Below are 27,954 nucleotides of genomic sequence, written 5' to 3'. Positions count from 1 at the left end.
ATGCCGGTTGGCTGACGTCACTAGAAACAAAGATGGCGGCACCCACAGCAGCAACAGCAAAGTCTATGATGAAGAAACTGACAGGCAGCTTGTTAGAGTCCGTCTATACATCCAGCAAAGGTAGCGAATGTTTGCCAGCAGATTCGGGGACAGGACGGGACTATCTGGTGGACTTCCTGGAGAAGGAGGTAGGCAGCGACCTGAAGTCCCTGAAGAATGTTGGTGACCTGCTGGAAAAACTGCGCGAGGAAAACAGCGGACTGGAGAAACAGGTGAGCTAACAGCGGTGTATTTACCAATAGACATACATGTATTTACCACTCTTAACAGAGTGAGGAGTAAGAAAAAGTTACAGTGAATTTGAACGAGACAGCTTGACACATTATGCCTATTTAACTTCTTGTTGTTTCACTCACAGACACGTGTTCTTCTGGTGTATAAATAGTCCTATGAAGTTGTCTAGGTTTTTATGGGGGTCTTGTGAAATTTGTATCCAACATTATTTTCAGCTAACACAGGACATTATCCAATCCAAAATAGTAGACCTGTATTCCTCCACATGCAGCAGCACCTACAGTTGTCTGTTAAGAGGATCCAAGATACATAGATACACATTCTAAGATGGGCTGTATTCATGAAGCTTGATCGGCTCAGACACTTTCAGCATCCTCAATTCTGTGCTAGTGGCTCTTTCAGGAGCGAGAGCGTGTCTCTGGATGCAATGATGATGGGAAGGCAAACTGCGGAATCTTGTGCTACAAAGAGAATACTTTAAGAAGCACCGTTTCTACATCTTGCAACTTCACTTTGCACCTCCTGCGTCTTGTGTAAGCCTCAAGTCTTCTCCTTTGTCCTTTGTCCCCTTCAGGTTGTAACCGTATCCAGTTGTGTGCCTCCGAAAGTTTCTGCAGCTCTGTCTGCTGCCGAGGAGGCAGCATGTTCCCTCAAGGACCTGCTGCAGAAAGAGCAACTTATCTCCAACAAGCTGCACCAGGTTAAGCTAACTAGATTTACCAGCTTCTATTAGTCTGCTACAAATCCTTTCATTTGCTCTTATTATTACATTACAGGTCATTTAGCTGACGCTTTTATCCAAAGCGACTTACATTGCATTTTTAACCCATGGCTCTTGGCAGTTAGGGGTTAGGTGTCTTGCTCAGGGACACTTTGATATGGGGCAGCCGGGCCTCAAACTGCCAAACTTGTGGTTCCCAGCACACCCTCTCTACCCCTGCACCACATCAAACCCCTCTTATAACTACTAAATTACTATAAAAAGTGGCATTCAAGTTCCTGTAGCTGTATATTTAACAGACCGTGTTTTATGTTGTCATGTTAACAGCTATACAGCTGTACAAGCTTGAATGTTCATTACCCTGTCAACAGTAGTTCAACAAAACACTACCGCACTACCCATCCCAAGGCCTGTTCATTCGCGCTTCATAATGCGGAATAAAATTAAATTTCATTTAAATCAGGTAACATCTGATCAATATGAGGGAGACAAGGAAGACAGAAAATGTATTAACTGCAAAAATAAATGAAACTTGTAAAACAATAGAATGCTTGGAGTCAACCATTATTGATTGGAAAGGAGATGTTCTTCTAATATTATTATTATTATTATATAAGTAACTTACCCTTTTGAAGTGACCTTGGTTTCTGTTTTCCAGTGCAGGTAAAATTAAAATTATTAAACATGAAATGTACATTATATTGCTATATCATAACCAAACGTTGTTTCATGTTTCTTCTCTTTTGTTTTCTTCACTATTCCGTTTTGTAGCACCTGCAGGGGGCCCAGCCCTGGATGGACAACCTCGGCCAAACACTCAACCAAGTGGACACTATAGAGAGGAATGTGAAATACCTACGGTGCCTTCAACATATAGAGGAGCTCAGGTACAGTTAATGCAGATTGATAAATGGACATACCATACCATACAATGGACAGAGAAGGAGGGGAACCTAGATAAAGCACCGGTTGAAATATTGTGGAGTAGAGGTCCAAGGTAGTCAAATGTACAATGACTCTAAAAGTTGATAGTGTGTTGTGATGGAAATGTGCTAACCGTGCTTGCAGTGCTGCCGTCCAGCAGTGTCTGATGACCAGCAGTGTGTGGGAGGCTATAAGGGCAGTGGACAACATGGCCGCACTAGACGCCGGGCTGAACCAGTCAGGATGTTCTCACCTCCAGGACTACCTCAGAGAGACGCTTCACTTCTGGCACAAGATCATCAAAGACCGACTGGCCAGGTAGGAAACGCAATGATGTGGTTGTGTTGTCATCCTGTGCTCAGTGTCTTATTGCCAAATGGTCTTCAATTCTTTTCCAGCGATTTTGAGAAAGTGTTGATTCAACTTCACTGGCCAATCATCTCCCCCCCGACTCAGTCACTGACGCCGACGGCCAACGGTCAGGAAATCAACAGCCAGCTTGAGCTGCTGGTGGCGCAGCTGCTCGCCCTGCAGACCTCGTATCCTTCCCATTGATCATTCTTCACATCTTTGTTTTCCATAATCTGAGCTAATTGGAAGCATGTAGCTGTTGAACAGAAGGGGCCCCAGTATTGAACCTTGGGGAACAACACATGTCATTTTCTTCAGCTCTGATTTGACTTGGGTGGGTGCAATGTCATCAATAATATTTTCTACTTTGGAATTGAAGCTGTCTACAAGCTCATTGACAGAAATTGCTCATTACATGATGGTGTGGAGGATATTTCTGTATGAATAGTTTACTGGTACGTTCTGTGATTTTTGGTCTGAACGTTTGTGTGCAAGAAGATTGCACTCTCAAAGAAAACGCAGAAATGATCAGAGTGAAACATCAGTCATAACAACCTTGGAAATCTTGACAGTGTTGTTTCCTTCAACTCCCCCTGGCAGTGATGACCTCATTTCCCAGAGGCCTCTGGCTTCATGTCATGTTGCCCCCTCTACTCAGCCTGCTTCTTTAGCCACAGCCCCATCCCAAGTCCCCCCCCTGTGTCTGCCCATCCAGATTATGCTGCTGCCACTCAGTAGGAGGTTTAGATACCACTTCTACGGGAATCGACAGACCAACTCCCTCAGCAAGGTCTGTCCCAAACAGGCTGCATGTTACACACACACACACACGTACACACGCTCTTGCAAAGACTTTGTAATTGTCAAAACAATGTCAGACAACTCCAATTGATTCACACCAGTAAAACTAAATAGTGTAGTCTGATGGACCATTTTGTGTGTTGCATGCATCGACAATGCAGACTAACCAGGGACATAAACAGAAAACGTATTCACTATTGAAAGGTTTGAAAGCGAGACATAGGAACTGTTTGGTTTTATGTTTTTATGAATGCTGATATCTCACTTATTACTGTATAACTTGTTTTTTCCTTAGATACTGACATGTGTGTCACTTGTACTTCTATAAGGAAAGGCAACTGTATCAGAGAAAATACATCTTTGGCAAAGCTTTACAACTTCTTGAACTCCTCATCTGTTTGCAATTTTCAGCCAGAGTGGTACCTCACTCAAGTTCTCATGTGGATGGGGAACAGCTCCGCCTTCATGGAGGAAAAGATTCAACCTATCCTGGACCGAGCTGAGGCCCCTATCAGTGCCATGGTATGCTGTAACAGCCACAAACTTACTGATCTCCTCTCTACTGAAGCCCCCCATTTTCCAAATGGGTATCAAACCCGTTTCTACTTGTTTTTAAATGTAATGTAAATCATTTCAATTTAAAAAAAAAAAAGGTAAAAGAAATTACTTTAAAAAAGTTTATTGTTTTACTGGCAAAAGTTGTATCCCCACCTGTTTCTCAGAATTTATTAATAATTAATGTAGCGAAATTATCCTGGTGAAAGCTTTTTTCACCAAAAAAACAGACTTCATCTCATAAACGCAGGACAGATGAAAAAGTATTAGAAGATACTATACATCTGGGTAGGTGTATTTCTCCCTCTGGCCCAGTAAGTGATCTATGTTTTGATGCGTGCAGGTAGAGCTGTGTCGAGGCCTGCTGTGTCTGGTCCAGGAGAAGGTGGCCAGTGACGCCTCCAGGCTGCTGTACGATGATGTCCTCTTTTGTCACCTGGTGGAGGAGGTGCTGCAGTTTGAGAAGGAGCTGCGGAGCAACCAGTCGTATCCCCAGGCGCTTCCCGGCCTGCTCCACCTCCTGCTCGAAGACGCAACCCTTCAGAAATGGCTCACTGTGGAAAAGAAGAGTAAGTGTGAGAGTCTGGACAGTGTTATGTCACTCAGCGTATGTCATGAGCCAATTGTTATAGAATCTTGAGTGAAATCTCCACCTCACCGAGCGTCTGCCTCAATTGACATATTTATATATTACCAAGCATTACCTCACTGAAGCTCACGTATGGGTGACTTATTCAAGTTTAGTTTGGCCCTCCCCATTGAAGTCCTTTAATATTCAACATCCGTCCAATCAAAATACTGAGGCTCCTGATTCTGTTTGGCTTAATGTATTGGTTTGATAAAATGGAACTGAATATGAATCCACTGGAGAAAATCACTTCCAGGTACAATGTCATAACAGAGTGGAGGTTATTCCCTCATAACAGGTCTTTTGAGGACAAAATCTCCTTCAGTCTGCTGGGCTTCTGTTGACCTGTACGTTGAAATTCAAATAGAATTGCTGCCTCTAATAATTATTAGATACTTTGCGTTTAGTCACTGATATAAGACTGAATATATATATCCATCGTCAAATCGCTTATCCTGCACACAGGGTCACGGGGGGGCTGGAGTCCATCCCAGCCAACTTCGGGCGATAGACAGGGTACATCCTGGATTGGTCGCCAGCCAATCGCAGGGCTACACAGAGACATACAACCGTTCACACTCACATTCACACATCTACGGGCAATTTAAAGTCCCCAATCAACCTGATCCCCAGAGCATGTCTTTGGACTGTGGGAGGAAGCCGGAGAACCCAGAGAGAACCCACGCAGACACGGGGAGAACATGCAGACTCCACACAGAAAGGCCACTGGGCGGAATCGAACCCAGGACCTTCTTGCTGTGAGGCAACAGTGCTAACCACCACGCCACCGTTGCTTAATAAATTACAGGTCAAAATAAACGAAGATCAGCATGTCAACCCAGGCATAGTCACATGATTCGACATGTGGTGCTTAAACGAAGTGACCCTGTACCCATTTGTGTTCTCAGTGGCAGTGGAGAAGATGGACGCCATGCTGTCAGCCGAGGGAGCCTGGAGCTCTCAGTATAAAGATATCAGCGACATGGACGAGCTGAAGGCTCCAGACTGTGCTGAGACCTTCATGACTCTTCTACAGGTCATCACCGGTAAGACGCTCATCTCAGCTAATGTAAGGCACCTGTAGTGACTGGTTTTCGTAAGCCACTCGGCGGGGTGCGGGAGAAGATCCTGTTCCTTACTCGCTAACACAGATTCCAGGTCTTTCATCTCTTTAAGTGAAGTTCCCATTTATTCGTTTTTTTACACTTTATAATACACTGTATTTGCATTTGCTTCCGGATCTCCCTCTGTGTGTCTTGACTAGTGGTAAAAAACATGCAATCTCCCCGTCACCCTAATACATCACAGTGCGTCTCTCCCAGTCACACTAATACACACTGCCACCCGTGGCCAAGCTGACATTGGCTCCCAATACCATGTTGTACAAGGGAACATATTATGAAAATTCCACTTTGATCGTGCATCTACGCGTCAATGTAGCTGTGGAATTCCTACTAACCCCAAAACGCTGGAGAAAAAACTACCTGTGTGATTTGTATGATTCCTGTGATGAATTAACACTAATAAATACAACCTGTTTGGACCCTCAAAATGCGCTGTCGTCGGCTGCACAGTGTTGCACGTTTCTCTACATGGCGTCCCAGGCTTAGAAGGCAGAAGAACCAAATGGATTCATTTCATATATGAAGACCTTGTCCCGGCAAGATTTTGGGAAAAAGCTCATTCAGCTCAAATCATTTTGAAAACTGATTGTTTTCTCAACCTGGGCCAATATAACGCTGGCCGCTTTGAACTGCAGATGTTTTAGCTGGTCTGGGAGGAGAGAACACATTACAACTAGATAGATTTTCATCAAAACACTCAAACTAAATCCATTGACTAATGTCTCTAATTCTTGAAGACTTAGGGTAATAGTAATATTGGATTGCATTAGGTGATAAAGGCCATTAATAACATAATATTATTATTGCACTATACTAAAGGTGTTTCCACAGTTTGTCACTTTATAACCTAATGAAGGCTAAAAAAAGCCCTCACAATTAATAAATAAATAAACAACATCACCATGTAAAGCATTGTTGTACTTTGGTTAATATTATAACTATATTTCATGCATAAGTGCCCTGTAGTCTTTTTAACAACAACAATAATAATAATGTAAATGATCCACTGTTTTTGATACATTTCTTATATTTAGATGCCGAGTTTACTGTTAGTTTGTAAGCTAAAATACCTCGAACAAAAAAACCTCAACGATGGTCTGACCAGCATGGAGAATACATTTCATAACCTTTTTTATGTCCATGCTCCAGCTGGTGGTACTCTGCTTCCTTTTCACCAAACATTGACCTGTGCAAAATCCGCTCATAAAACTGTCTGAGGGAGAGTCATTTTTCTTTGTCTCCCTGCTGTATTCTGCAGAGCGGTACCGGGCCTTGCCCTGTCCTTCTGCACAACTCAAGTTCCTAGGGCTGCAGAGAGAACTGCTGGATGACTTCCGTATACGACTCACCCAGGTAACAATGACAGGAACCCCGAGGGTAGTGAAAGAAAACCAGTCATGTAACGAAGCACCAGGAAGTTGAACGTTTCTATCCTGTTCCTAGCATAGATGTGATGGGGATATTATTGTTAGCGAGTACATTTGAAATATATTGTGTAGTTTGGATATTTTGAAGCGGGCTGTCAGAGGTGGTTGATATTTATTTTGTGTTTTAGGTGATGAAGGAGGAGTCCCGTTTCCCGCTGGGTGCCCGTTACTGTGCCATCCTCAACGCTGTTAACTACATTTCCACCATCCTGGGCGACTGGGGAGACAATGTGGTGAGTGGCGCTGAGTGGCTCCCTCAGGCTTTGAAGATGGACATACATGTATGTGGTTACTTTAGTTTTTTTTTCATTTAATAAAATACGCTTCTCCAATGTTAGAGTTTATCCAGTTTATCCCCACTTCTTCCTAATACACATGTTTTTTCTATTTTAAACCCTTTCTTATTAACAATGTCATGCTTGTGAGAGTTTCAAGCATTTCAAATAGTAAGGCTGTGGAATGCAGGCATATGACTGGATACAACCCACTTGGAAAAGACAGCACTACAGTTTGGTTGTTACACGTCGCCCTCATACGGTTCAATGGGAGCCTTCAGCACTTGACAGTTTGGAAACTAGCAGCCATGTCAGGACCACCGCTGTCCTCTGTGCGCTGGAGCGTCACAACAATTCAATTCAACTCATTTTATTTTGTATAGCCCAAAATTAAAAACTTGCCTCAGAGGGCTTTACAGTCTGTAGACATGTGATATCCTCTGTCCCGAAACCCTCACAACGGCACAGGAAAAACTCCGCAAAAAGTGAAAAACCCTTCCATGGGGAAAAAAGGGAAGAAACCTTAGGGAGAATGTCAGAGGAGGATCCCTCTCCTGGGATGGACAGACTGCAATGGATGTCATTTGTACAGAATAATATTGCGAGCAGCTAGCAAGAAGTGAAATAAGAGAAGCGAGCTGCGCCACACGCCGTGCAGCCGTGTTCACCTGCTCATTTGTTCCGTCTTCAGTTCTTTCTGCAGCTGCAGCAGGCAGCGGTTTCCCTTGGTGAAGAGGTGGTGATGGGAGGCCTGGGGGTGATGGAGGTGGGTCGCTTGGCCTCTCTGGAGGGCTCGCTGTTTGAAGGCTTGTTGGCGTTGCTGGATCGGCTGAAAGGAGACATGATGGGAAGGCTTCTGGAGTGGACCATGAGAGAAATCACGGAAAAAGCCAAACCGTACAGCCAAGACAGGTGAGTTTTGATAAATGATGATCATTGGACTGCTTTGTTTAAGGAGGAGCATCAGGCCTAACCAATACAGCCCACTTCTGTCTTTTGGTTGCGCACCACTGTCTACCTACCTACAAGCAGCCACACCACATCCCCTTTGACCACAGAGAGGCAATGCATTACCATGGTTACACAAAATGTCACTCTTGAATTAATCAGAGTTACATCTCAGAGTCCCATATTGATCTAGTTTGAATGAAGAAGCAATTGTACTGGGCTGTGGTCGCATTTTACCATGCTGGACTACTGAGGGCATCATCCGTCCTTGAGATTCCTCCTAAACGACAAACTTGTAGCCTTCGTCATTGGACACTTAAGTTTGTTGTCAATGGCTGTTTAAACCTTTCATGACGACCTTCTTTTCTCACATCTTATTTACCATTGCTGCTGGAAGGGCAGTCCAATTAATCAAGACGGTATGCTGTCACGTTCGTCATGTTAGCAGCACGGTTGTTTGTATAAAAACTGTACAGTAGTGGAGTCAGACTGGGTCTGTCCGGACAGTTATTGTGTACGTATCTTCACAGTCCAGGAGCTGCCTGTGAAAAGATAAAAAGGCCAGTTGAAGATGGAGCTGCCAAGTTTTAACACCAGTAGGGTTGATGCATTTGTTTCACCACTTTTTGTATCAGTTACCTTGGCTAAAGATGGCTTAACCAATGGTACACCAGCAAAACGTGTGCATGAGATGTTCTCGGAAATGTTGAAAGGCCCCAAATATGTTGATGGCATTCAAACTGACTATTTCACCTTCTTTTAGGTGGCTGTCCCTACCGGCCCAGCAGGACCAGTCCACCATGACTCTGTCCAGTTCAGCATGTCCCATGATGCTGTGTGTGAGGGACAGATTGTTGAACCTCCATCAGGTCCTGAGTTTTTCTCTGTTCCAACTGGCCTGGCAGGGTCTGGCAGAGAGACTGGACCACGTCCTGTACCAGGATGTAAGACACGAACACACAGCCAAACCGCATGGGACTTTTTGTAGACATCACACAGTCCGCCTTGGCTGACATGAACAGGGACTAGAAGGTGTAAAAGGGGGTTTAGGGTGAATCAACCCCCCAAAAGGCCCTGCTTCGGGGTTTGTACATTCTGAAAGTACACTTTACATCTCTCAAGGAGGTTTCTAGTTTCTGGGGATGACTCTTGCTGATTGGTCCAACGCACTGCTAGTTCTATTCTATTCATAGAATCATGGAATATTCTACAATCCATCTATGAAGAGGGGAAAAGATTTCTCTTAAATTGAGCATATAAAGTAAAGTCATGCTTGGCAGACTAATATTTATGAGATAAAATGTGGTTTTCCTTGCCATGCAGTTACATGAAACAGGCTGACCGTGTTCTTGTGTTTCTCCGTCAGGTGATCCTCTCTAATCATTTCAGTGAAGGTGGAGCAGCTCAGCTTCAGTTTGACATGACCAGAAATCTGTTTCCTCTGTTTGGTCACTACTGCAAAAGACCTGAGAACTTCTTTAAGCAGTAAGTGTGTGTGTTTGTGCGTTTCATTGCCTCATCATAAGGCTGTTGTTCAGGTGTGTTCCTCTCTCTCCATTGAAGAACAAAAGCTGCCCTCTGCTTCTTTGACCTTTGTGCCTCACTTAAAAAACAAATTAGTCTGATGTCCGTAGAGGACACAAATAAATGCCATTTACATTTTCTATATTCATTTTATTGTCCAATCATCACTCCAATGTTTCCACAGTGCCCTTTGCCAAAGGGGGGCCTTTGTATGAGCTTTGTCTCCTCTCTCCACAGTGTGAAGGAGGCGTGCCTCATCTTGTGTCTTAACGTGGGCTCTGCTATTCTGCTGAGGAATCTCCTCAAAGAGTCAGAGGAGCAGGGGACGGGCTTGGCCAGTGCAGAGGACCCCCCACCAGAGTGTGCTCTCAACGAGTTGGGGGTGTACTGCTTGGCTTCCTGTGACGTGTCCATTCTCCTCAACCTCAGAGCCTCGTGGCCCGGACAGTAGCACGCCCCCTGCTGTGTTTATCAAATGTAATTTACTTTGATCATCTTGTGTAAATACGATATGTTTGGAAGGATCCAAGTGTTCATTAAGTAAGAAATTGTATGGACTTATGAGTGTGTTCACTATATTCTGGGGACCCACTAACTTGTCACCTCAGTTGACTGAATTATGCCACAACAATTAGTAATGACCATTGTCCTGTCAAAGTAGATTATGTCTCACTCAAGAGTTGAACTGTTGTTATGGCTCTGTGGCTTTTCACAGAGAAAGAATGAAGCCAGTGCTGAAGTGTCTTAATGCATCCTCTCCACTGGCCACCAGGGGGCGACTCCTCTCATATAAAATACATCACTATATTTATTATTTCAGTAAACATCAGTTTGAGATTGAAACAATACAACCAGTACTTAGAAAGCATATTCTACTCACATTAGCTTTTCAATCTAAGGGAAGAGGTGGATCTGATATCTGGTGTGGAAGCCGTTACTGCTTTCCTATCATTTCAGTAAAAATGAGTCAAGGGTTATATCTTCAACTCGCACCCAATAAACAAGCTCTACATTCACTCATTGTACCTCGAGCCCAGCAATCCATCAGTCCGAGTTTCTGAATTCAATTGAAAAAGTGCAATGAGAATTATGTCCCAGTTTAGGCCACTGATCGTCTTGGAAACTGCAAGGATCACTGGACTTGGATGTGGGCTCAGGGAGCCAGATCCCTGGTGACTCCAACACACATATTGAAATATATACAGTATATATCTGTATCTAACTTGCTGTGTCCAGCTGTTCCGGGTGACCTTTCCTCACCTTACTACCCAATGGGTCCACTGACTTTAACTCTTAAGTGGCATCCACTCGTCCTCATTAGAGCTTTCCTGCGAGGGCTCGAGTGCTGCTGTGCCCTCTAGTTTTATAACAAACCCTTTAGGGCTGAGTCGGTACGTATATAACTTCTATCACTTTTTGCTGTACACTATAGATTCTTCTTGCAACCATTGTTGTGAAGAAAGTTTTATTTTGTTCCACCTCAAGTGGAGTCCCTTCTATCCTTCTCATTTCTAACTGATGGCCACACTGTTTAAACACGTTGTGTAGTCGAGAACAAACACGTACACAGTTAACACACTGGGTGTTTTTATTGAAGTAGACATAATAAATATCAGAACATAGAAGTCAGTCTCAGACCATTTGTCCGGTGGGGAATCATGCCAAGAGCAGGATGTCACGGTCTGTTTGAGCTGATCCAGTCGGGGTCAACAACAACCCGCGTTCAGGGTGCTAAGCAAAGTGTGTACGGATCTCAGATTGTCCACCACAATCTGTTCCACCAGAAATCGTTCCTGGTGAAACAAATCCAGGACGAGAAAGAGGAGTCTGGTTAGTCCTCTCAGTGAGGCATTGTGGGTAAATCAGCAGCAGAGCAGAAGGAACATGATAGGAACACAGGGTGGGGGAACAGTGGTTACTGATAAATAGACATGCAGGCTTCATCAACCTTAAAATGTCAGTGCTGCAGTCATGGATTCACATAAGAACAAACACATGAAATTGAAACATTCAAAACAAACCATGACACCGGAGAGCAAAAGTAGTACAAGGAAGACAAGTTTGTTATCCCCTGTACGTCCCTTCTAAAGTCCCCTACGATTGAGTGTGGGACACGGCTCGTACTAAATGTACTAATGACAGTATTTACACAGATTCTCAGACATCTATCCGTCATGCAGCAATAAATGTTTTATTGCCCTAAGAAAAATGTTTTTAAAGAGTCTACCAAAGGAAAGGATGCAGTTCATGTGTTTTGAATGGAATACTTTCAATGCGATTAATAAAGCATCGGCTCCTGTTCTGCCCTTTTTGTCCAACAGGTCTTTTTGCATTTAAGCAGTGGAGGAATTAAGTTTGAACAGCTGGCTCACATAATCCAATAACTATTGTACATGTCCTTTAAGGAAATAAAAAAAATTATATTCTTCACTTAATAATTGCAAACAAATTCTATGAAAGGTTCAGTAGTTCTATTTATATTTTTTTCTTTATTATTCAGACGGTAAAAAACGGACTCCTGTTTAAAAACATTGGAGCGTCTGTTAATTCTGTTGTGCTTTCATTTGTTTGAGGACTCATCCTGCACTCAAGGGCGCTGATGACAAACAATCACAGTAAATCGGAACTTTCTCCAACTTCTGCTTTACTGGGACACCAAGTAGGACTCGAGCGGTGCATTTTAACACTTGACATTTGATCACGATCCATTAGTGGCGCAAACTGAAAGTTAACTCTAGACCCTCTACGGCTGGCACTTTTATTTCAGAGACGACTCCATTCACTCGGACAGCAACAGTTGTTCTTCAGTACACGCACACGGTCATCATCCTTGTTCCAGTGCAGTGATCCCTCAGCCTCCTCCTTTTATTCACACCCATAAGAATGCTCACTAACGCTAATGCTAACTAGTGTGCAGGGAGGGCGGCGCTGTGACGCCGCATGCAGGTGAGGAAAGTGAATCCATCACAGTTTATCAGGTCACACCTTCGGGCGGGCTGGCACACAGGAAAGGTTTGCTTCTGCTACTTCTAAAAGAAACCCACCAATGGTTCTGCCCCGTAGCCTACGTCTGTCTGCCATCTGCCAAGTAGTACTTACACTTTTTGGGATTCATTTTGCTTTCCTCTAAGCAGCTACTGTTTAGGTTCATCACAGTGCAATATCAAATTGACCTTCCAGAAAAAAGCAAAAAAAACAACAACAAAAACCCCCCCAGTAATATTTGATGTTTGCCTATGAGCCAATGACCTTAACCAATAGATCCATGTCATAGAGCTCCACTGTCTGTGCACATATTCATTCACAAGCACTTCCCATAAATACTCAATGAAGCAGCAAATATGTATTTATCCTCTGCTTAAAATTGTCCCAAACTACTGTTCCAGTAACGTTTGTTAAAATGTAAAAGGTAAAAGCTTTTTCTTTTTGGAATTATTAAGCTTAAAATAAATCAAATGTTTTGTTCCAAGGGAAGTAGAGGACTTGGAGCTGAGAGCTCCAGGGCCTCAGAAAGTATGCACAGACTAACTCGTTGCTATTTGAGTCTATTCATGGAATGTGTCAATTCTAAGAGTAACAACAACAAAAAAGCACCCCGTGGCTCCCTTGAAGGTAAATAAACTGGAACAAATGTTATGTTCTGAAAAATGATATGCAACAATGCAATGTGATTGGGATCTGTAGTTCCTGAAATAAAACATGGAGAGGAAGCAGTGGGTGTAATTGAATTAAAAGAGTCCACCAGGTGGGGTAATAATACTGCATCCAAAGCCTCTCATATGAAGCTGTGGGACTTTTAGTCTCACTTCCTTCTTCCTCATGTGTCTCATCCAGAGCCAGTTGGCTAAAAGTAGGAGGGTGGCAGTGGGGAGGGGGGGACTTTTCTCCAGAGGACTAAAGGTCGATGCCTTTGACCAGCGAGGCTTCCAGTGTCACAGGGAAGTCATGGAGCGTCTCCAGGACTCCGATGAGGGCGTTGACGCTGGCGCGGTCTCTGAGCAGGGCCGTTTCCTCGTACATCCGGGGGATCACCGGGCACTCCACCAGCAGGGGGAGCCACTGGGGCAGCAGGCGGTCTCTGCACAAGAAACAGGGAGATACGGTTGAGGCAATCCAGTGACAGCAGAAGGCCCGTGTAGTGCACATGCTATCCGAGAACAGGACTTGGTGTTTTCTCTGCCACGCCGCCCTGTGACTGAGCCCGGACAGTTTGCTGGTTCTTCTTCAGCGACTTCATCTGTCCACCATTCATAACAAGGATCTTTGGACTTCATACCAGCAACATTAGGACCGGTTTGATGTCTAGATCGGTGGATAAACAGTCAAACTCAACACTTCCTGTTTACGTTTCAAAATAAAAGACCGGCGGCGTCTTTCTAGGGGCAGAATCTAGTCATAAAATGCTCCATTCATTATTTCTGTAAGGGGGCTTATTGTGGATCGTAATTATTCACACATTTTCAACCTTACTTACTTAGACATGTATAATGAAATCAAACATTTTGGCAATTATTAAAAGAACAGAGATGCACGCTGACCCTGTGAACCGGGGGTTTGATTCTATAGTCTTCTCGGTTTGCCGCTGTTTGTGTTCTGTGGTTGGATCCTAAACCCTTATACGATTCATACTATTCATCTACAAGTCGAATATCTGTCCACAGAACAGAAAGATTTTAACTTGACTTATTATGTGTAAACCGTATAATGTTCCCACTACCTGGCTCCGAGGCAGACCAGCAGCTGGAACTTGCCGTCCTTGCCGATGTTCCTTGAGGTGGAATTGATTGCGTTGACATAGCGACAGAGTGACTGACAGGTCATCCCTAGAGGCTCTACGGTCTCCTGGAGGTCGCCCATTTGGTCAGCTGACTCCATGTAGGCAACAGCCTTCTCTGCAGAGGGCAAGGGGATTTTATCACTACATAAAATACTTAGTGCTTTCCCTTTTAATGCCCGTTTTCAGACCTAAAATACAAGCATTTACACAATGGTGGTACAAACACATTTTTTTTAGACATTTGATCCCCATAAATCCCCTAAAAAAGGTGCCAAATTAAACATGCCATGCTATTGTCAGCAGATGGCGCCGTCCCTCCACACTCACCTACAAAGTCCCACACAAACACGGTCTTCTGGAAGAGACGCGCTGCCTTGAAGCCGAAGTGGAAGAACTGTTCCAGAGCTGCTACCAAGCTGTTCTCTCCACACAGCAGCACGGTGAGGCTGCCTCTCTGCATCCAGAGGCACAACACAAATCAGCTCTACCTCATCCAGGGAGTCTTAAACATCTTTCTTTTTTCAATTATAACAGGAAAAACCGGCATGTGAACTGAGTGGAAACATAAGCCTCAGAGGAAAAAGCGGTTTACGGTGGCGGAGGCGTCAGTACATCAGCAGGCTAACCAACCTCTTTCTCGGGTTTGTGGAAGTGTTTGATGATGTTGATCACAGCCTCCCCGATGGCCTCTTGGATTTGGGCTGAAGTTGGTTCTGGAATCAAGAGAATGTCTTTGTTAATAGGAAACCCCCCTCTTAGTCATCCTTGCTTTTGCTGTTTTTCATGCTAAAGGACACATTTCCAAGAAGAGTGTGAATGAATGAAAACATTCAAAGTGGTGATTTTGTGTGATTCTTTGTGGACAAAAGACAGATCTGTCAATGAAATGAATCAAAGAGCTTCGTTGGTCAAGGAGGCAGAAGATCTCTGGCAATGTCCTCAACAACCATTATGAGCTTAACCTCACTGCTTCACGACAGTGTCCCCGCTCAGTGGAGGAGGCCACCATTAATGTTTATGTGCATTAATCGTCGTCTGTGAGTAGATGCGCTCATCCTTCTTTCCAGTGATACGGTGTTGTAGTTGGTAGAAACCTCTGGGAGACTGCTCACCACAACATCTGTGGGTTATCAACATCTGGGTCATGCATTTTAGAAAGAGATTTGTATCGTTACGAGTGTCCATGAGTTCCTAGAGGAACCACACATCTCTATGGCTGACACCAACAGCATCTGTTAAACAGCAGTACAGGCGAGAGGGAATGAATGCAGTTTGGATTTGGACTCATCGTTTGCGTGGGGCTATTGGGGGCTGATTTAACAGCAGACATCCGAAACAGATACTCACTGCTTCCTCGTCCAGACAGCGACGTGATGCTGATGCGTCTGGCCTGGGATGGCGAGCGCTGCAGCGGCGGCGTACCACAGCCTCTCCCAGAATCCTCCTCTCCGCTGGGCACTGCCAGCTCGCCAATCAGGACCCTCTCCAGGCTGCCGTCGTCCACGCCCTTACCGAGCCACCGACCACACGGAAACCTGGAGGGGAGGGACAGACTTTGTCTCTTTGTGCTTTTGAAGTACTTCAAAACCACAATACTTTCTTTCATATTCACAGGTCCACAGGTCTGTATGTATTTCAGAAAAATACAAAACAAAAGGAATTTAAAGGTGTCTGGAATCCATGCTGGGAATATCTTCCTGCTTTAAATTAAGTGGAATACTACTGAGGAATTTATATTCATGATAATTTGCTTATTACATTATCTTACATCACGTGCTAAAATCAACCTCCCTCGCTGGAGGGAGAGTTTAATCAGTATCTACAAATCACGAATTTACCTTCATCAGATAACGGTTGAGACGGTGGTGGCACAACACACAGCACTGCGCTCACCTGTACGTGTGTCCTGTGATCTCGTTGCGCACCATGACGCAGTCCACCAGCCATTTAGCCAGCAGGCCGGCGTTGTCGTGCCCCAGCTGCACCGTGGTCAGCTTCCCCAGGTTCTGACACTAGACACAGATGATGCAATGAGTGTAATGCTGCAAAGTCAGCCCCTTTATATGTGGACCCATGTGAGTCCTGCCGCTGTTCTACTATCAGTATGACAATATGACACATACTCAAGTCAAGGGAAAGCTTCCCCTTTGTGTTCCCTGTGGACTACAGCGCATTTCAACACACTTTTCTTTCTTTTTTATCCCATTCCCCGGAGTACTTCATGGACTCTGGAAATGGGAATTGGCTGAATAAAATCCATAATCCTTTTTAAACATGCTATCCCACAATGCACTGGGCAGAAGTTTCCACACTTAGTAACTCATAACAGTTAGCCTCATGAAACATTTGTCTTTCATCCAATCAGCTTAACAGTTCTGAGCCATGCTTATACTTATAATGCCGACATGAAATATAAAACTTTGATTAGATTTAGACAGAGATTCACTTTGGTTTTGTACACTGAGAACACGTTCTAGCAGGAGAGCAGACCAGCTATAAATATCCAAATTTAACGTGAGAGCAAAGGCTACAGACAACATGGCAGATGGGGGGGGTGCGAGTGGGATGAAAGGTGGAGCAGGCTTCTTCTGACCTTAAACAAGGCAGAGATGTGCGTATGAGGCCTGAAAGCAGACTGAGGGAAACCAAAACACTTATTAAAACACAGCAGATGGGCAATCAAAATGGTCATGCTGCCATTTCACAACCAACAACAAGAACATCAACCAACATGCAGTCAGAACAAAGACACCAGCCGTGGCAACGTGTGCCCCAACACACATGCAGGGGAGGAGGAAGTGGATCGTAGGAGCTGGGCTCATTTGAACACTAGACTCCAATTAATGTCCTCACCACAACAACGGCCCAGAAGTGCACTATTATTTAATATATTAAATAGTTAAATTGATATATATATTTTAATATATATATATATAATTTTATGTATATTCATAATGTAGGTGTTTATGCGTATATATGTATGAATATGCATATACTATATACGTATATATGTCCTTCTTATACTTTACAATACATACATAAAAATACAAGAATAATATACATACATATATAGTATATGTTTATATACACAATTTAAGAACACGCACACCCCAAATAGCCAGATTATTTGCGTTCAGCGTGGGCTCAGCTTGTGAGAGGTCAAAGGTCACATCACTCACGTCGAAGGTCATCTCCAGGACGTTCTTGGGGATCTGCATGACGCCCGAGTCTCTGAGCTCTCCTGACACACACACCCAGGGGTTGGAGGTGGTCATGGCGTTGCTCAGCTTCTTGATGGGGATGATGATGACTCGATACGGGATCACTGCGTGGGCAGACATACCACATCAGCACCAGATCGGAGAAATAAGCCCTAACAAACTAATCCGACTCAGTGTATCTAACTAGGTCAATTGAAGCATGAAATGGTAGATTCAGGGCGACCACACTGCAGCGGAAAGGAAACGTGGCTGCAGACATGCACTCTGCATGGCCCGAGCTGGCCTTTATCTGACTGGGATCAGTTGGTCTGTAGCAGAACTCTACATACATCCACATGTCATTAGTCATTGCAGTAATAATACTACTGACTCATTGATAGACATTTATCCAACGAGCAGCTGGCGATAATCAGATAAGTCAGTGAGGATATTTTAAAAAGTCACCTTGTTGGAGCAAAAGTCTATTGACTGTGCTCCCCCCCTCTCGTTACCTTCCTACCCCGATGCTCCACACTGACTTAACATGGCGTTCCAACCAGCAGGAGTGGTGTGGTGCTGATGTTGAGTCAGAGCTACATTTTATTACAGGTCATGCAAGGCAGGACTCACTGATGGTGGTGAAGACGCTGGTGAAGCAGAAGTAGTCGACGGTGTTGAGCGACAGCAGGTGGAAGAGAAACTGCTCCTTCTCCTCCTCACTGCGTAGGAAGGCGTAGCGCTTGTACAACTTCCTGTAGACACAGCACTGCCGCGTCAGGCTCACTTTAGAATATCAGCACATTTCTAATAAGAATGTGTCTTCTATGAAAAGCATGTGATGCCTTTGTTTGAGGGATGCTATTTTAAGGCCTCAAGTTTAGCATTTTGGCCGACGGGGTTTTGGAGCCAGAAGGGGACTTATTTGGAAGAGTGTGTGGAGCTTGATGGAACGGTAAATGGAGTGCACTTTTACTTTGTGCTTTGGACAGTCATAGCGCTTTAACGCTACATGATATCATTCACCCATTCACACCCTTCATACACTGATGACAGGAGCCAGCATCCAAGAGCAGCTTGGGGTTAAGTGTCTTGTCCAAGGACACATCAACACCGACAGAGCAGGTGGGGAATCGGAGTGCCCATCTGATGATGGACGACCTCTTCACCGCTATACAAGGAAGCTCGGCTCCAAGGCCTAACCTGCTTTGTGCTCTGTTCAGACACAATTTACTAAATGAACATTAAACTCTGTGAAGAAGACTTGAAACTAGAGATTGAGACCATAAACTCAAATAATTTTCACACAGAGTTCTATACAACCAGAGGAGTCACATTAGCTGGTTTGGTAAAAACACCTTTCATCCAATGGTAGCACCATTCTCCAATCAGGAGAAGAAACTGATTTAATAATAAAAATACAAAGTCCTAAAACTGATTAGATGTGTTCACACCGTAGATTTAAATCTAATAATGCAATTTACAATAATTCCTCTTTTGGGACCTGTAATAAAATTAGAAGGGCTGGCTCGCAAATCAATCTCCCTCATCTCAAAAACACAGTGTGTGTGTTTCTGTGTGCGAGTTGATCACATGTGTCCTCACCTGGTTACGGCGTGTCGGGACAGCAGCTGTTTTAGGTGTTGAGAGAGCAGCTTCTTCTCCAGGGACAGGCGGATCCAGGCCCTCGCTCGTCCCACGTCTGTCTTAATCTCGGACATGCTCTGGATATGCCTGAGGAGACAGAAGAAAGGTGGATGAAGGCTCGGAAGAACGGGCACAACGCCTTGAAGGTCCACGCTCATCCCCAACCACAAAAACATTTATGTGTATGTAGGATCAAGAAATGTTATAGTGAGGATATTTTGGTGCGAGCAAGACGATGGTAAAGTATTCAAACATCTTGTTTAGTAAGATTACAATCAACAAAACAAAAGAAAAAGTACGTGAAAAAAGAAACAACTCATGGAAGTTGACAATTTCTGTAATTTACTAAATGTTAGAGGAAAAATGCAGCGTTATAGCGAGAGAAGCTCTTTCTGTTCTGGGGGGTCAGAAAGTGGTTTATCTCTTTGATTACCTCTTTCTGCAATTGTCATCAAATGGACCTTTAAACTAGACTACTGTCTGTGGCTAACCAGCAGTGTGCTACTGCAGTTCTTTCTGCAGGCCGTGTCCTCCTGCCATCAGTACAGGACAGTAGGACGTACCTCATATCCTGTGTGAGGGACACGCGTAGAGACGGCATTGCTAGGCAACAGTCGGACTTCCTCCTCTCAGGAACATTTGACACTGACGAAGACAAATGCATGAGAAAATATTACAATCGGAGATATGTTTTTGTAATGCCGGTGTGTGTGTGTGTGTGTGTGTGTGTGTGTGTGTGTGTGTGTGTGTGTGTGTGTGTGTGTGTGTGTGTGTGTGTGTGTGTGTGTGGATGTGTGTTTCAGAGTTACCCGGTGACTCTGCCTGCTGCTGCAGCTTCTCTTCTCGGGCTTGGTAGTGAAGCAGGTGGGACCACAGGGCCGACTTCCCCTGAGAGGTCAGGGAACCACAATGAAGACACACGTAAAGACAGCAAAGGTGTTCACTGATGAAGAGGAACACTGTACACGCACAATAACATTCCAAACCATTATGATCATACAAGCCTGATTAACCACAGTGTATTTACACTGGCAACATGAGGGGCTGCCAGTGTAAAGTGACATCACATTTTCTATTATCAGTTTGGAAGTGGGGATGGATGAGATACTTTCCCCTAGTCTGTGTATTACTTTAGTAGGTGGAGTTTGGATGGAGATGGCTGCCTGAAAGCAACTCAAAAAGGTGATGCTATTGTCGAAAATCTGTTTTTATGGCCTCTTGCCATAATTTGACAGATGGACAGGAATGGAAGGATTTGACACGTGTGCCTGCTCTACTAAGTATTCTAAATATAGCTTACCTCACGGAACCACACTTGCAAGCGTGAAATCTATCCCTTAAAGTGTGTGTGCGTGCGTGCTGACCTGTTTGACTTGCAGCCCGTGGCTCCAGATCCTCTCCAGAAGGTCACACAGGCTGGCGATCAGAGTATTCTCCTCCAGTCCGTTGATGTTGGCCTCGCCGTGGCCCAGCTCCACCGCCTCCCGGCCCATCTTCTCCACCAGCATCCGCTTGGTCTGAACACACGCACACAGTTAGAGTATTTGATGGGAACATTACAAATCTATATGGATTTAAGAGTTTAACAAATCATCATCTGGAATTACTATTATTATTATTGAATAATGCCGGTGTTTTCTTACAACATAGCACCATGGTTCAAACGTATAGTGTTCCCAAAATGAAAAGAATGTGTAGTCTGGTCTTTAGCACCACACTTCCATTGGTTCCAATCAAAAACATATCAACATATTTTTGGTGTTTTAGAATCTCCTATTGATATACGAGACATCCTGGATCATTCTTGAGAAATGAGTGATTGTGTGTATGAGTCACTGAGGTAAGCAGTGAATCACAGGTGGACATGTTTTGTCGGATGTTTCACCTTCATACGACATTCCTTGAGCAGCCCCTCCACAAACTTCCAGTTGGTCTGCGCGATGACGGCGGGAGACAGATCAGACAGTTTGGGCTGCCGGAGGTTCTTCCCCAGGCTGCGGGCCTCCTGCATGTATTTCTGGAGATCAAACAGAGCTTGTTAGTGAGATCTGAACAGACCAGAGTACTACAGAAATGGAGAGAGGTTTTCATTGCACACACACACGCACGCAGAAGTCGAGAGGAAAGGTTGTGACACACATGATGAATGAAAGCGGGCGTCCCCACAGAAGGACTTCGAGGGTTCGGGGGTGTGGTGGATTGACTTCTGAAGCCACAACTGCAGTACCACATATTTTCCACTTTTTACCTCAAACGGGTTCCTCAAAATAAGAACTTTCCAACTACTCTTTTTTTGGTTTATTGTTTTTGTTTACAGCTCAGATAGTTTTATTGTATGGTGCAATCATGAATATTGAATTTTTTTTTGTAGGAACTGGATTAAACCTGACCTGGTAATTCAATTTAGAACTTTTAAGGTTAATAATTTATAAACTGATGTAAAAGTTATTATCATAAAATCAAACCACTTTTCACTCCCTCATTATGTGTGGCACGATTTCTTCATTGTACGTCTTTACAGTAATTATCTCTCTAGCTGTAGTTCTTGTTGCTCGGGGCGGAGTCCAGGATTTAGACTGCCGACCTCAGGATGTAATCCTCAACGATTTGATCTCGTTGACTGTGAGTACACTACATCACAGCTGGATTATGCTGCTCCACTAACCACTGGCGCTGCAGTGAGAGTGTGAGGTTGGTATGGGGTGGAGTGTCCTGACAGGAAGTCCACAACACAGATAGCTCCTCCACATACCAGGCAGGACGCAGAGGCAGATTTTTTAGGCGGTTTGACAGGTGGAGGGGATGCTTTGTCCCACTCCCAAAAGGCCATGGAGTTCTGCAGGACCAGACAGCCCTCCACCTGCTGAGGAGGAGGAAGAAGGGTACGACCCGACCCCACGGACCGACAGGCACAGGGCACACCAACAGACAGGGGAGGACAGGAACAAAAGAGCAGAAAGGACAAAACAGCAGACGGCAGCATGCACATGAAGACTTTCAAAAAGGATGGGAAAGAAAGCCCAAACAGAAGCCAACAGAAAAGATGTAGAACAAAACCCAACAGAAATATGAGGCCATGAGACAAAGAGAAAATAAGGACGTGCTTGTACTCTACATAGCGTTAGAGGACGGCTCCGGTTCTGTACCTCTTTCAGGTCGTTGTCGAGGCCCAGATGCTCCGTTTGCTGTCTGTGGCGGTCCTTCCTTCGCTGAGCTGTCGCCGTTCTGTGGGACCACCTGCAGTTCAAACATTGGGTCATTAGACGCCACTCCAAAAAATCCCAAAGCCCTTGGAAATACAAGCTATTGACACATTGCCAGAGAGATAGGATAAGACCGACAGATACACTTATGTATTAAGATGCATAAATAAAGTCAGGACGCGGTTAGCCTAGCTTAGCATAAATAGTGCAGGCGGGGGGGGAAACAAAGTACGATTTTTCACACAATTCCCAAAGCACGACATAGGAAGTGACGTCAAATGTTGGCCTTAGTCGCTGACTTCACCTGCTGCTCCCGTGTGCGGGTTTGAATCCCGAGGGGCGGACTCACTTGTTACTGGTCGGCCCTGTGTTGAGCACGTCGGCCTGCAGCTTGGGGAAGAATCCCTGCTCGTACTTTCCTTGACCGATCTTCATGTCCAGCAGGTGCGGGTGGATGGCAGTGTGGTCGATCTTCATCAGCCGCTGCTCGATGGCCTGAGCTGGAGGAGGAGACAAGCAGACACCCGTTCATTCAGATCATGGTCAGTAAGTAAGTCTGCTGAATGTGGACCTGTGGAGGAGCCTATACTCCTGTCATTGAGGAGTTGGAGACTTGGAAGCTGGAGCCTACACTTGTGTCATACTTGTTAATTTCACCCAGATTAAGTGGCGGTTCTACCGGGATCCGTGACGTTGGTTTGATAAATTAGTGAATACAATTTTAAATGTTTTCCTCCTATCGGTCCCCGCCATAAATCTTGCTGATCCAGTTGATAGCTCCACCCAATTTAGTCAATCAAATCAATTACTGTGCATAGACAGCGGGCATCAGAGAGCGGAGATGATGAGACTTTCTGACCTCCTCTGTGTTTGTGTGGATCTACAGCTACACACAGTCTTCCATTTAAGCCAAGATGTAAGAAAAAAAAAGCTCTGTTGAACTCTTTTTATATTATTCAGATTAATCTATTTTTTGTTGTGCTGTGGCTTTAACTTTGAATGTAGGCAATACCTTTTATGTATGTTAAACACAGATATTTGTATTCCATGGAATATGAACAAGAACATTAGAATGCGTTTACTGGTAATTTGTAATCACGGAAAGTTTACTCAGGGAATTTACATTTACACTAACTTGGCTCACATTTCTTTTTTAAATCCGTATACATGGTGATATAATATTTTACCCATCAAACTGATTACTGAGATCAGAGACGAGGCATCAACACCAAACCTTTAAAATTGTAAAAAGGATTGACCACCTTATTGTAGAACTATAAAACAAAATATGAAAACACACAGAGCACACATTTCCAAATCTTTGTGGGTAACCAATAGAGAATAAGATCTGAAAAACATGAGCTATGACCCCCCCCCACCCCCACGACACAGACTCCTCTCTGCTGCTTTATCTGCTCCCATCACCGTTTGGGCCTCGCCTGCATGCTCAGCATTGAATGGGTTTTGTGGCTGGGACACAACTAGACAGGAGCTGCAGCATCGTCTCAGTCCTGCAGTGAGCAGCGAGTGAGTTGTCCACCGGGGGGGGGCGGCTGCCTATTGTCTGAGTAATTGGCTACCTGCACGCACCATCACCACCAAAGGAGCTTGCCATTTGCGATTAGAACCCAGCATTACGTAGTCCATTACCAAGGAAAGGTCAGGTTTCGAGCGTCGCTGAGCTTTAAGCATGCATGGATGCAGGGAATGATCATTCTGATTGATTGGGATGATTATCTGAAAAAGTAAAACGCTTCAAAACAGAACCAAACTTAAAGCTGATACGATCACTGTTCTCCAGTCATGTATAGCTACAGACATACGTGTCTTTCAATCATCCCATCTGTCTAATATGTATAACACATAGTGTAGGAGCTTATATGGAGGTTTCGTATTGATTTGATCGTGTTCCTCAGGCGGATGGAACACTCTCTGAGTCAGGCCTGAGTTGCACCTCCTATCTCACTCCGCTCATTCAGCACCAATCAAAGCTTACTGAAAGGAAAACCCCCACAGCGAGGAAAAGACAGACCTAAGCAAACGTGTTTTGTGTGATTGCTCTTGCTGTGTGTGTGGATGAGAGAGAGAGAGAGAGAGAGAGAGAGATTGATTGAGTGTTTACTGTGTTGTTGAGAAATGACATGCGTGTTTGCGTGTTTTTAAATTGCACGGCACAGCGCCATCCTGTCCAACTAGGCTAACGGTCAACCGGCATGCTTTGAAGGGCAGACAGACATGTGCAGCGCACTGATGAATGAGCTCTACACCTGCTGCCGCTTCAAAGCACTACAGCCTCATGGATCCCTCCCAACGCCTTTGTTGCGACTCATTCATTTCCTGTTTATCTCTCTCTGCTGCGCCTACCAGACTCCTTGAGGATGGAGCACCTCTGGTAGCTGGAGGAGCGGAGGCTGGGCGCGCGGACGTTGTAGAGGCGGGCCTTGTCAATGCGGCCGTCGAAAACGCGGAGCAGCGGCTCTTTCTCCTCCCACTGGGACATGATCTTGTTGTCGACGAAGGTGGCAAACATCTGCGTCTCGATGAAGTGGGAGAGGAAGGGGAGGTAGGGCTCCGGCTGGTCGGACAGGAACGAGGCCTGGAGCACAAACATAAATACATTCACAACAAATGTGAACATTGTGATCATCTGTTTGAACTTTTCAAAATATACAGCATGGAAAATGGGGAATAAAATGTTTCGACAATGTCCATAGGAACCCACAAAATAGTGGATCAAACCTAAAACAGCAGCATGGCATTTTGGTTTGGATCGAGATAACTTCGATCCAAGTAGTTAGAAGGCAGGATGTTTACTTTGCCTGGAAGACACTGTGTGGTTTGCTTAGTTAACAGGAAGTAGCAGTTTACATTTCTATCGAGTATGGATGAAGTCTAAGATACACAAGGCAGGAGATTTGCTAGTATCAAACACACTATATTAAATTCATAAACCACCCGTTACTTTTTTTCCAGTAAGCCGTTTTTCTACAATTCTATTGTAGAGGTTCATCTCAAACTCAAAACAAAATGTACTAATGCAAAAACGTTGATTTACACATAACAGCTTCTCCCTTCACTTAAACGGAGGCAAGTTATTGTTATAAGGTCAAATCTATTCATGTTTAAACGTGCAGTGGAAGGCCTTTCATGAGGGAGTAAACTGGGTGCAATATGTAAACATTGTGATTTACAATCCCTTCACAGCTCTGACTGCAGGTCACAGAAAATCACACAGAAACATAACATCTCTGCAAGAATTTGTTTCTCACAAAATAGAATTGAACCCTCATAGAATGAGTCAGAAGACATTTGACAGATTGGCGGTACAGCAGAGTGCTTCTGAAAGAAGCCTTTCTTTGCACTAAGAAGACAGTGGAGTTCGTCACAAGAACTAAAGTGTAAAAGTGATCGGATCACACTCGAACAAACACCGTCCAGTCTTTCTGCACGTTACGGGTCCCTGCTGGATCTAGTCACCTTATCAAAGTTGTGCATCTGCTCCCTGTTGGTGAGCCAGGACTCCAGGTCTGGGGCGCTCTGGATGACGAAGGCTTCGTAGTCGGCAAACATGGTGGTGAAGCGGCTGGCGAACACCTCCCTCAGCTGGACGTTCAGCTTGGCGTTCCTCAGCTCCTCCTCTTCAGCTGCTGTTCGGGCCGCCGGCCCCTGGCTCCCCTGGGCTCTCACGCCGGCCCTCAAGGCGTCCACGCGGGCCACCGTCACCCCGGTGCGCTTGGTGAGCGCCTGCAGCCTCTCCAGGGTGGGGTTCCCCTGCAGCAGCTGCAGCAAAGCCAGGTCCTCCCCTGCCAGGTTGCCGTTGCGCCCGTCGTCCTCCAGCTGCCGCAGGGCCACGGGCCTGCGCTCCCTAGCCGGGGTACAGGGAGCGCTGCCGGGACTGGTGCGGGTCCGCGGCGGGGCCCCCGTGTTGGCGGAAACGTTGAAGCTTAGCAGCACCTCGCTGAGCTCCTGGATGAACTCCGCTTTGTTGGGGAACTGGGGAAAGTCCTCTGGAAGCTCGATGTAGTGGTTGTCAATGTCCACAAAACACAGGTTGGCCTGGGACAGGGACAGATTATAACATTAACACCATAGAGCTCAGGGACAGACAATGAGCCATACAAACTGATCATACTGCCAATCTTTGATACAAAAATAACTAAAGAAACTGTCATTTCAATTGAATGGGAACGCGTGTCCAAACTTTATACTGGTACTGTACATCAGACATAAAATGAAAAGAGGGGGCCGTTCAGGGAGGGTGTTATCAGGTCGGACGGAGGAGGTTTCAGGAGGAATGAAAGGGGCTGGGACATAGAGGATGTAGGTCAGTGTGTGATTGATAACAGCACATTGTTGCACATAAACCTTAAGCTGACATAATGGAGTTACTATTCGCCCTCATATTGGATCAAAGTTAAACTAGATTACACTCAAAACCACAGACATGGCCGAGAACACAGAACGTCAAGCAGCGGTGATGGAAATCCGAAGGTCACACCTCCAATAACCATATGTGGGCAGCAAGGTGATGTGATGCAAGGAGGATTTTTCTAAATAAAATCCTTGTGACAAATCATTTTGTTCAGCAATATGTTTTATGAATTCTGAAGCGTAAATGCAATCAACAGTAAAATATTCCATTGTTCTAGTGACAACGTGTTATTTAGATAGTTGTTAGCCATCGCCTTTTTAAAGACACTAAATGCTTTTAAATTCATCAGAGGGTTAACTGCGTTGTTTTATATCATAGAAGAGAATAACCTAACCTCTCATAATGAAACATGGCCATTGATGAGGCAATGACATCCAGCAGATGTTCACCCACCACGTGGTGTTTAAAGAGGTTCAGGAACTCGTCTGCAGTGCCTTGGGAGCCGAGGTTAGGGTCAGGGGTTAGAGCGCATGCAATGTCAATGTGTCCTTGGGTCAGACACTGAAATCCACTTTGCCCGTCCTCTGTCAATTAAAGTCCACCAACCACCAAGCCATTAAAACAGTAACTAACGCAAAGCCTGAAGCCATTTGTCTCCAGAAATGCTGCCCTAGTTTGGATTTAAAGCCCACTAGGAACAATTGCATAATAAAAATATGAAATAGGGATGATAACAATGCTGCATAATCTTCTCTGCCATGCAAACATGACAGCGTTATCTCTTTACATGAGGACCAGGAAGACGACCTGGACTGAAGTACAGGGTCGAGATGGACAAACACCACCTGGCGTTTATTCTGCAGGTGAAGGCGTAGTTCCCTCTCCCTTTCATCATCAGCCCATTCCTAGGTCACCGCCACTTGGAAGGATCGTTCAGCAACACGGGGAGATCTCAGCAGTCTGAGCGAGCGGTGGGAGGGGGGCGCCCTGGTGTGTGTTCCTTCGCTGGCCGGGATAATTAGCATCCATGCGCAATGTGGCAGATTAACACGAGCCGGGAGTCGAGGGGGAAGTGACCGAACGGTCATGTTACAGTTTGTAAGGGCCTGATCCTGCTGCGACATCTGAACACACACACACACGTTGCTCTAACCCTGATTGGGGACAACATGCTTTAGCTCCAGAG

The 27,954-nt window shown here is 44.9% G+C and overlaps 2 protein-coding genes across 9 annotated transcripts in view; one reads left to right on the top strand and one right to left on the bottom strand.

The window, feature by feature from the left end:
* Window positions 1-5: 5 nt before the first annotated feature.
* On the top strand, window positions 6-11,878 carry rint1 (RAD50 interactor 1). The gene is made up of 15 exons (XM_040175475.2): window positions 6-272; window positions 869-994; window positions 1,787-1,902; window positions 2,084-2,257; window positions 2,338-2,478; window positions 2,891-3,080; window positions 3,503-3,613; window positions 3,990-4,215; window positions 5,183-5,320; window positions 6,657-6,751; window positions 6,954-7,058; window positions 7,792-8,012; window positions 8,812-8,992; window positions 9,415-9,533; window positions 9,810-11,878. Exons 1-15 carry the CDS (start codon window positions 33-35, stop codon window positions 10,021-10,023), a joined length of 2,397 nt encoding a protein of 798 aa, XP_040031409.2. The 5' UTR covers window positions 6-32; the 3' UTR covers window positions 10,024-11,878.
* Window positions 11,143-27,954, bottom strand: part of LOC120818418 (DENN domain-containing protein 5B) — a 45,784-nt gene continuing 28,972 nt past the window's right edge. For 3 of the 8 annotated variants that reach the window (XM_040175466.2, XM_040175468.2, XM_040175474.2), the window contains 19 exons: window positions 25,874-26,452; window positions 24,761-24,992; window positions 22,746-22,896; window positions 22,340-22,430; window positions 21,946-22,056; window positions 21,079-21,210; window positions 20,558-20,710; window positions 20,003-20,081; window positions 19,757-19,838; window positions 19,152-19,280; window positions 18,180-18,301; window positions 17,529-17,674; window positions 16,943-16,984; window positions 16,243-16,361; window positions 15,697-15,884; window positions 14,980-15,062; window positions 14,677-14,803; window positions 14,290-14,464; window positions 11,143-13,650 (listed from right to left, as the gene is read on the bottom strand). In XM_040175466.2, coding sequence (XP_040031400.2) covers window positions 13,467-13,650; window positions 14,290-14,464; window positions 14,677-14,803; window positions 14,980-15,062; window positions 15,697-15,884; window positions 16,243-16,361; window positions 16,943-16,984; window positions 17,529-17,674; window positions 18,180-18,301; window positions 19,152-19,280; window positions 19,757-19,838; window positions 20,003-20,081; window positions 20,558-20,710; window positions 21,079-21,210; window positions 21,946-22,056; window positions 22,340-22,430; window positions 22,746-22,896; window positions 24,761-24,992; window positions 25,874-26,452 — 2,925 coding nt within the window. In that variant the 3' untranslated portion in view covers window positions 11,143-13,466. The remainder of the gene's footprint in view (window positions 13,651-14,289; window positions 14,465-14,676; window positions 14,804-14,979; window positions 15,063-15,696; window positions 15,885-16,242; window positions 16,362-16,942; window positions 16,985-17,528; window positions 17,675-18,179; window positions 18,302-19,151; window positions 19,281-19,756; window positions 19,839-20,002; window positions 20,082-20,557; window positions 20,711-21,078; window positions 21,211-21,945; window positions 22,057-22,339; window positions 22,431-22,745; window positions 22,897-24,760; window positions 24,993-25,873; window positions 26,453-27,954) is intronic. The other 5 variants (XM_040175469.2, XM_078101382.1, XM_040175470.2 and 2 more) reach the window with 3 other exon arrangements.

The sequence above is a fragment of the Gasterosteus aculeatus genome, chromosome 4 (genome assembly GCF_964276395.1).
Source record: "Gasterosteus aculeatus chromosome 4, fGasAcu3.hap1.1, whole genome shotgun sequence".
Taxonomy (NCBI): Eukaryota; Metazoa; Chordata; class Actinopteri; order Perciformes; family Gasterosteidae; genus Gasterosteus; species Gasterosteus aculeatus.
The sequence above is the reverse complement of the archived record's forward strand: the minus strand, read 5'-3'. Positions and strand labels throughout refer to the sequence as shown.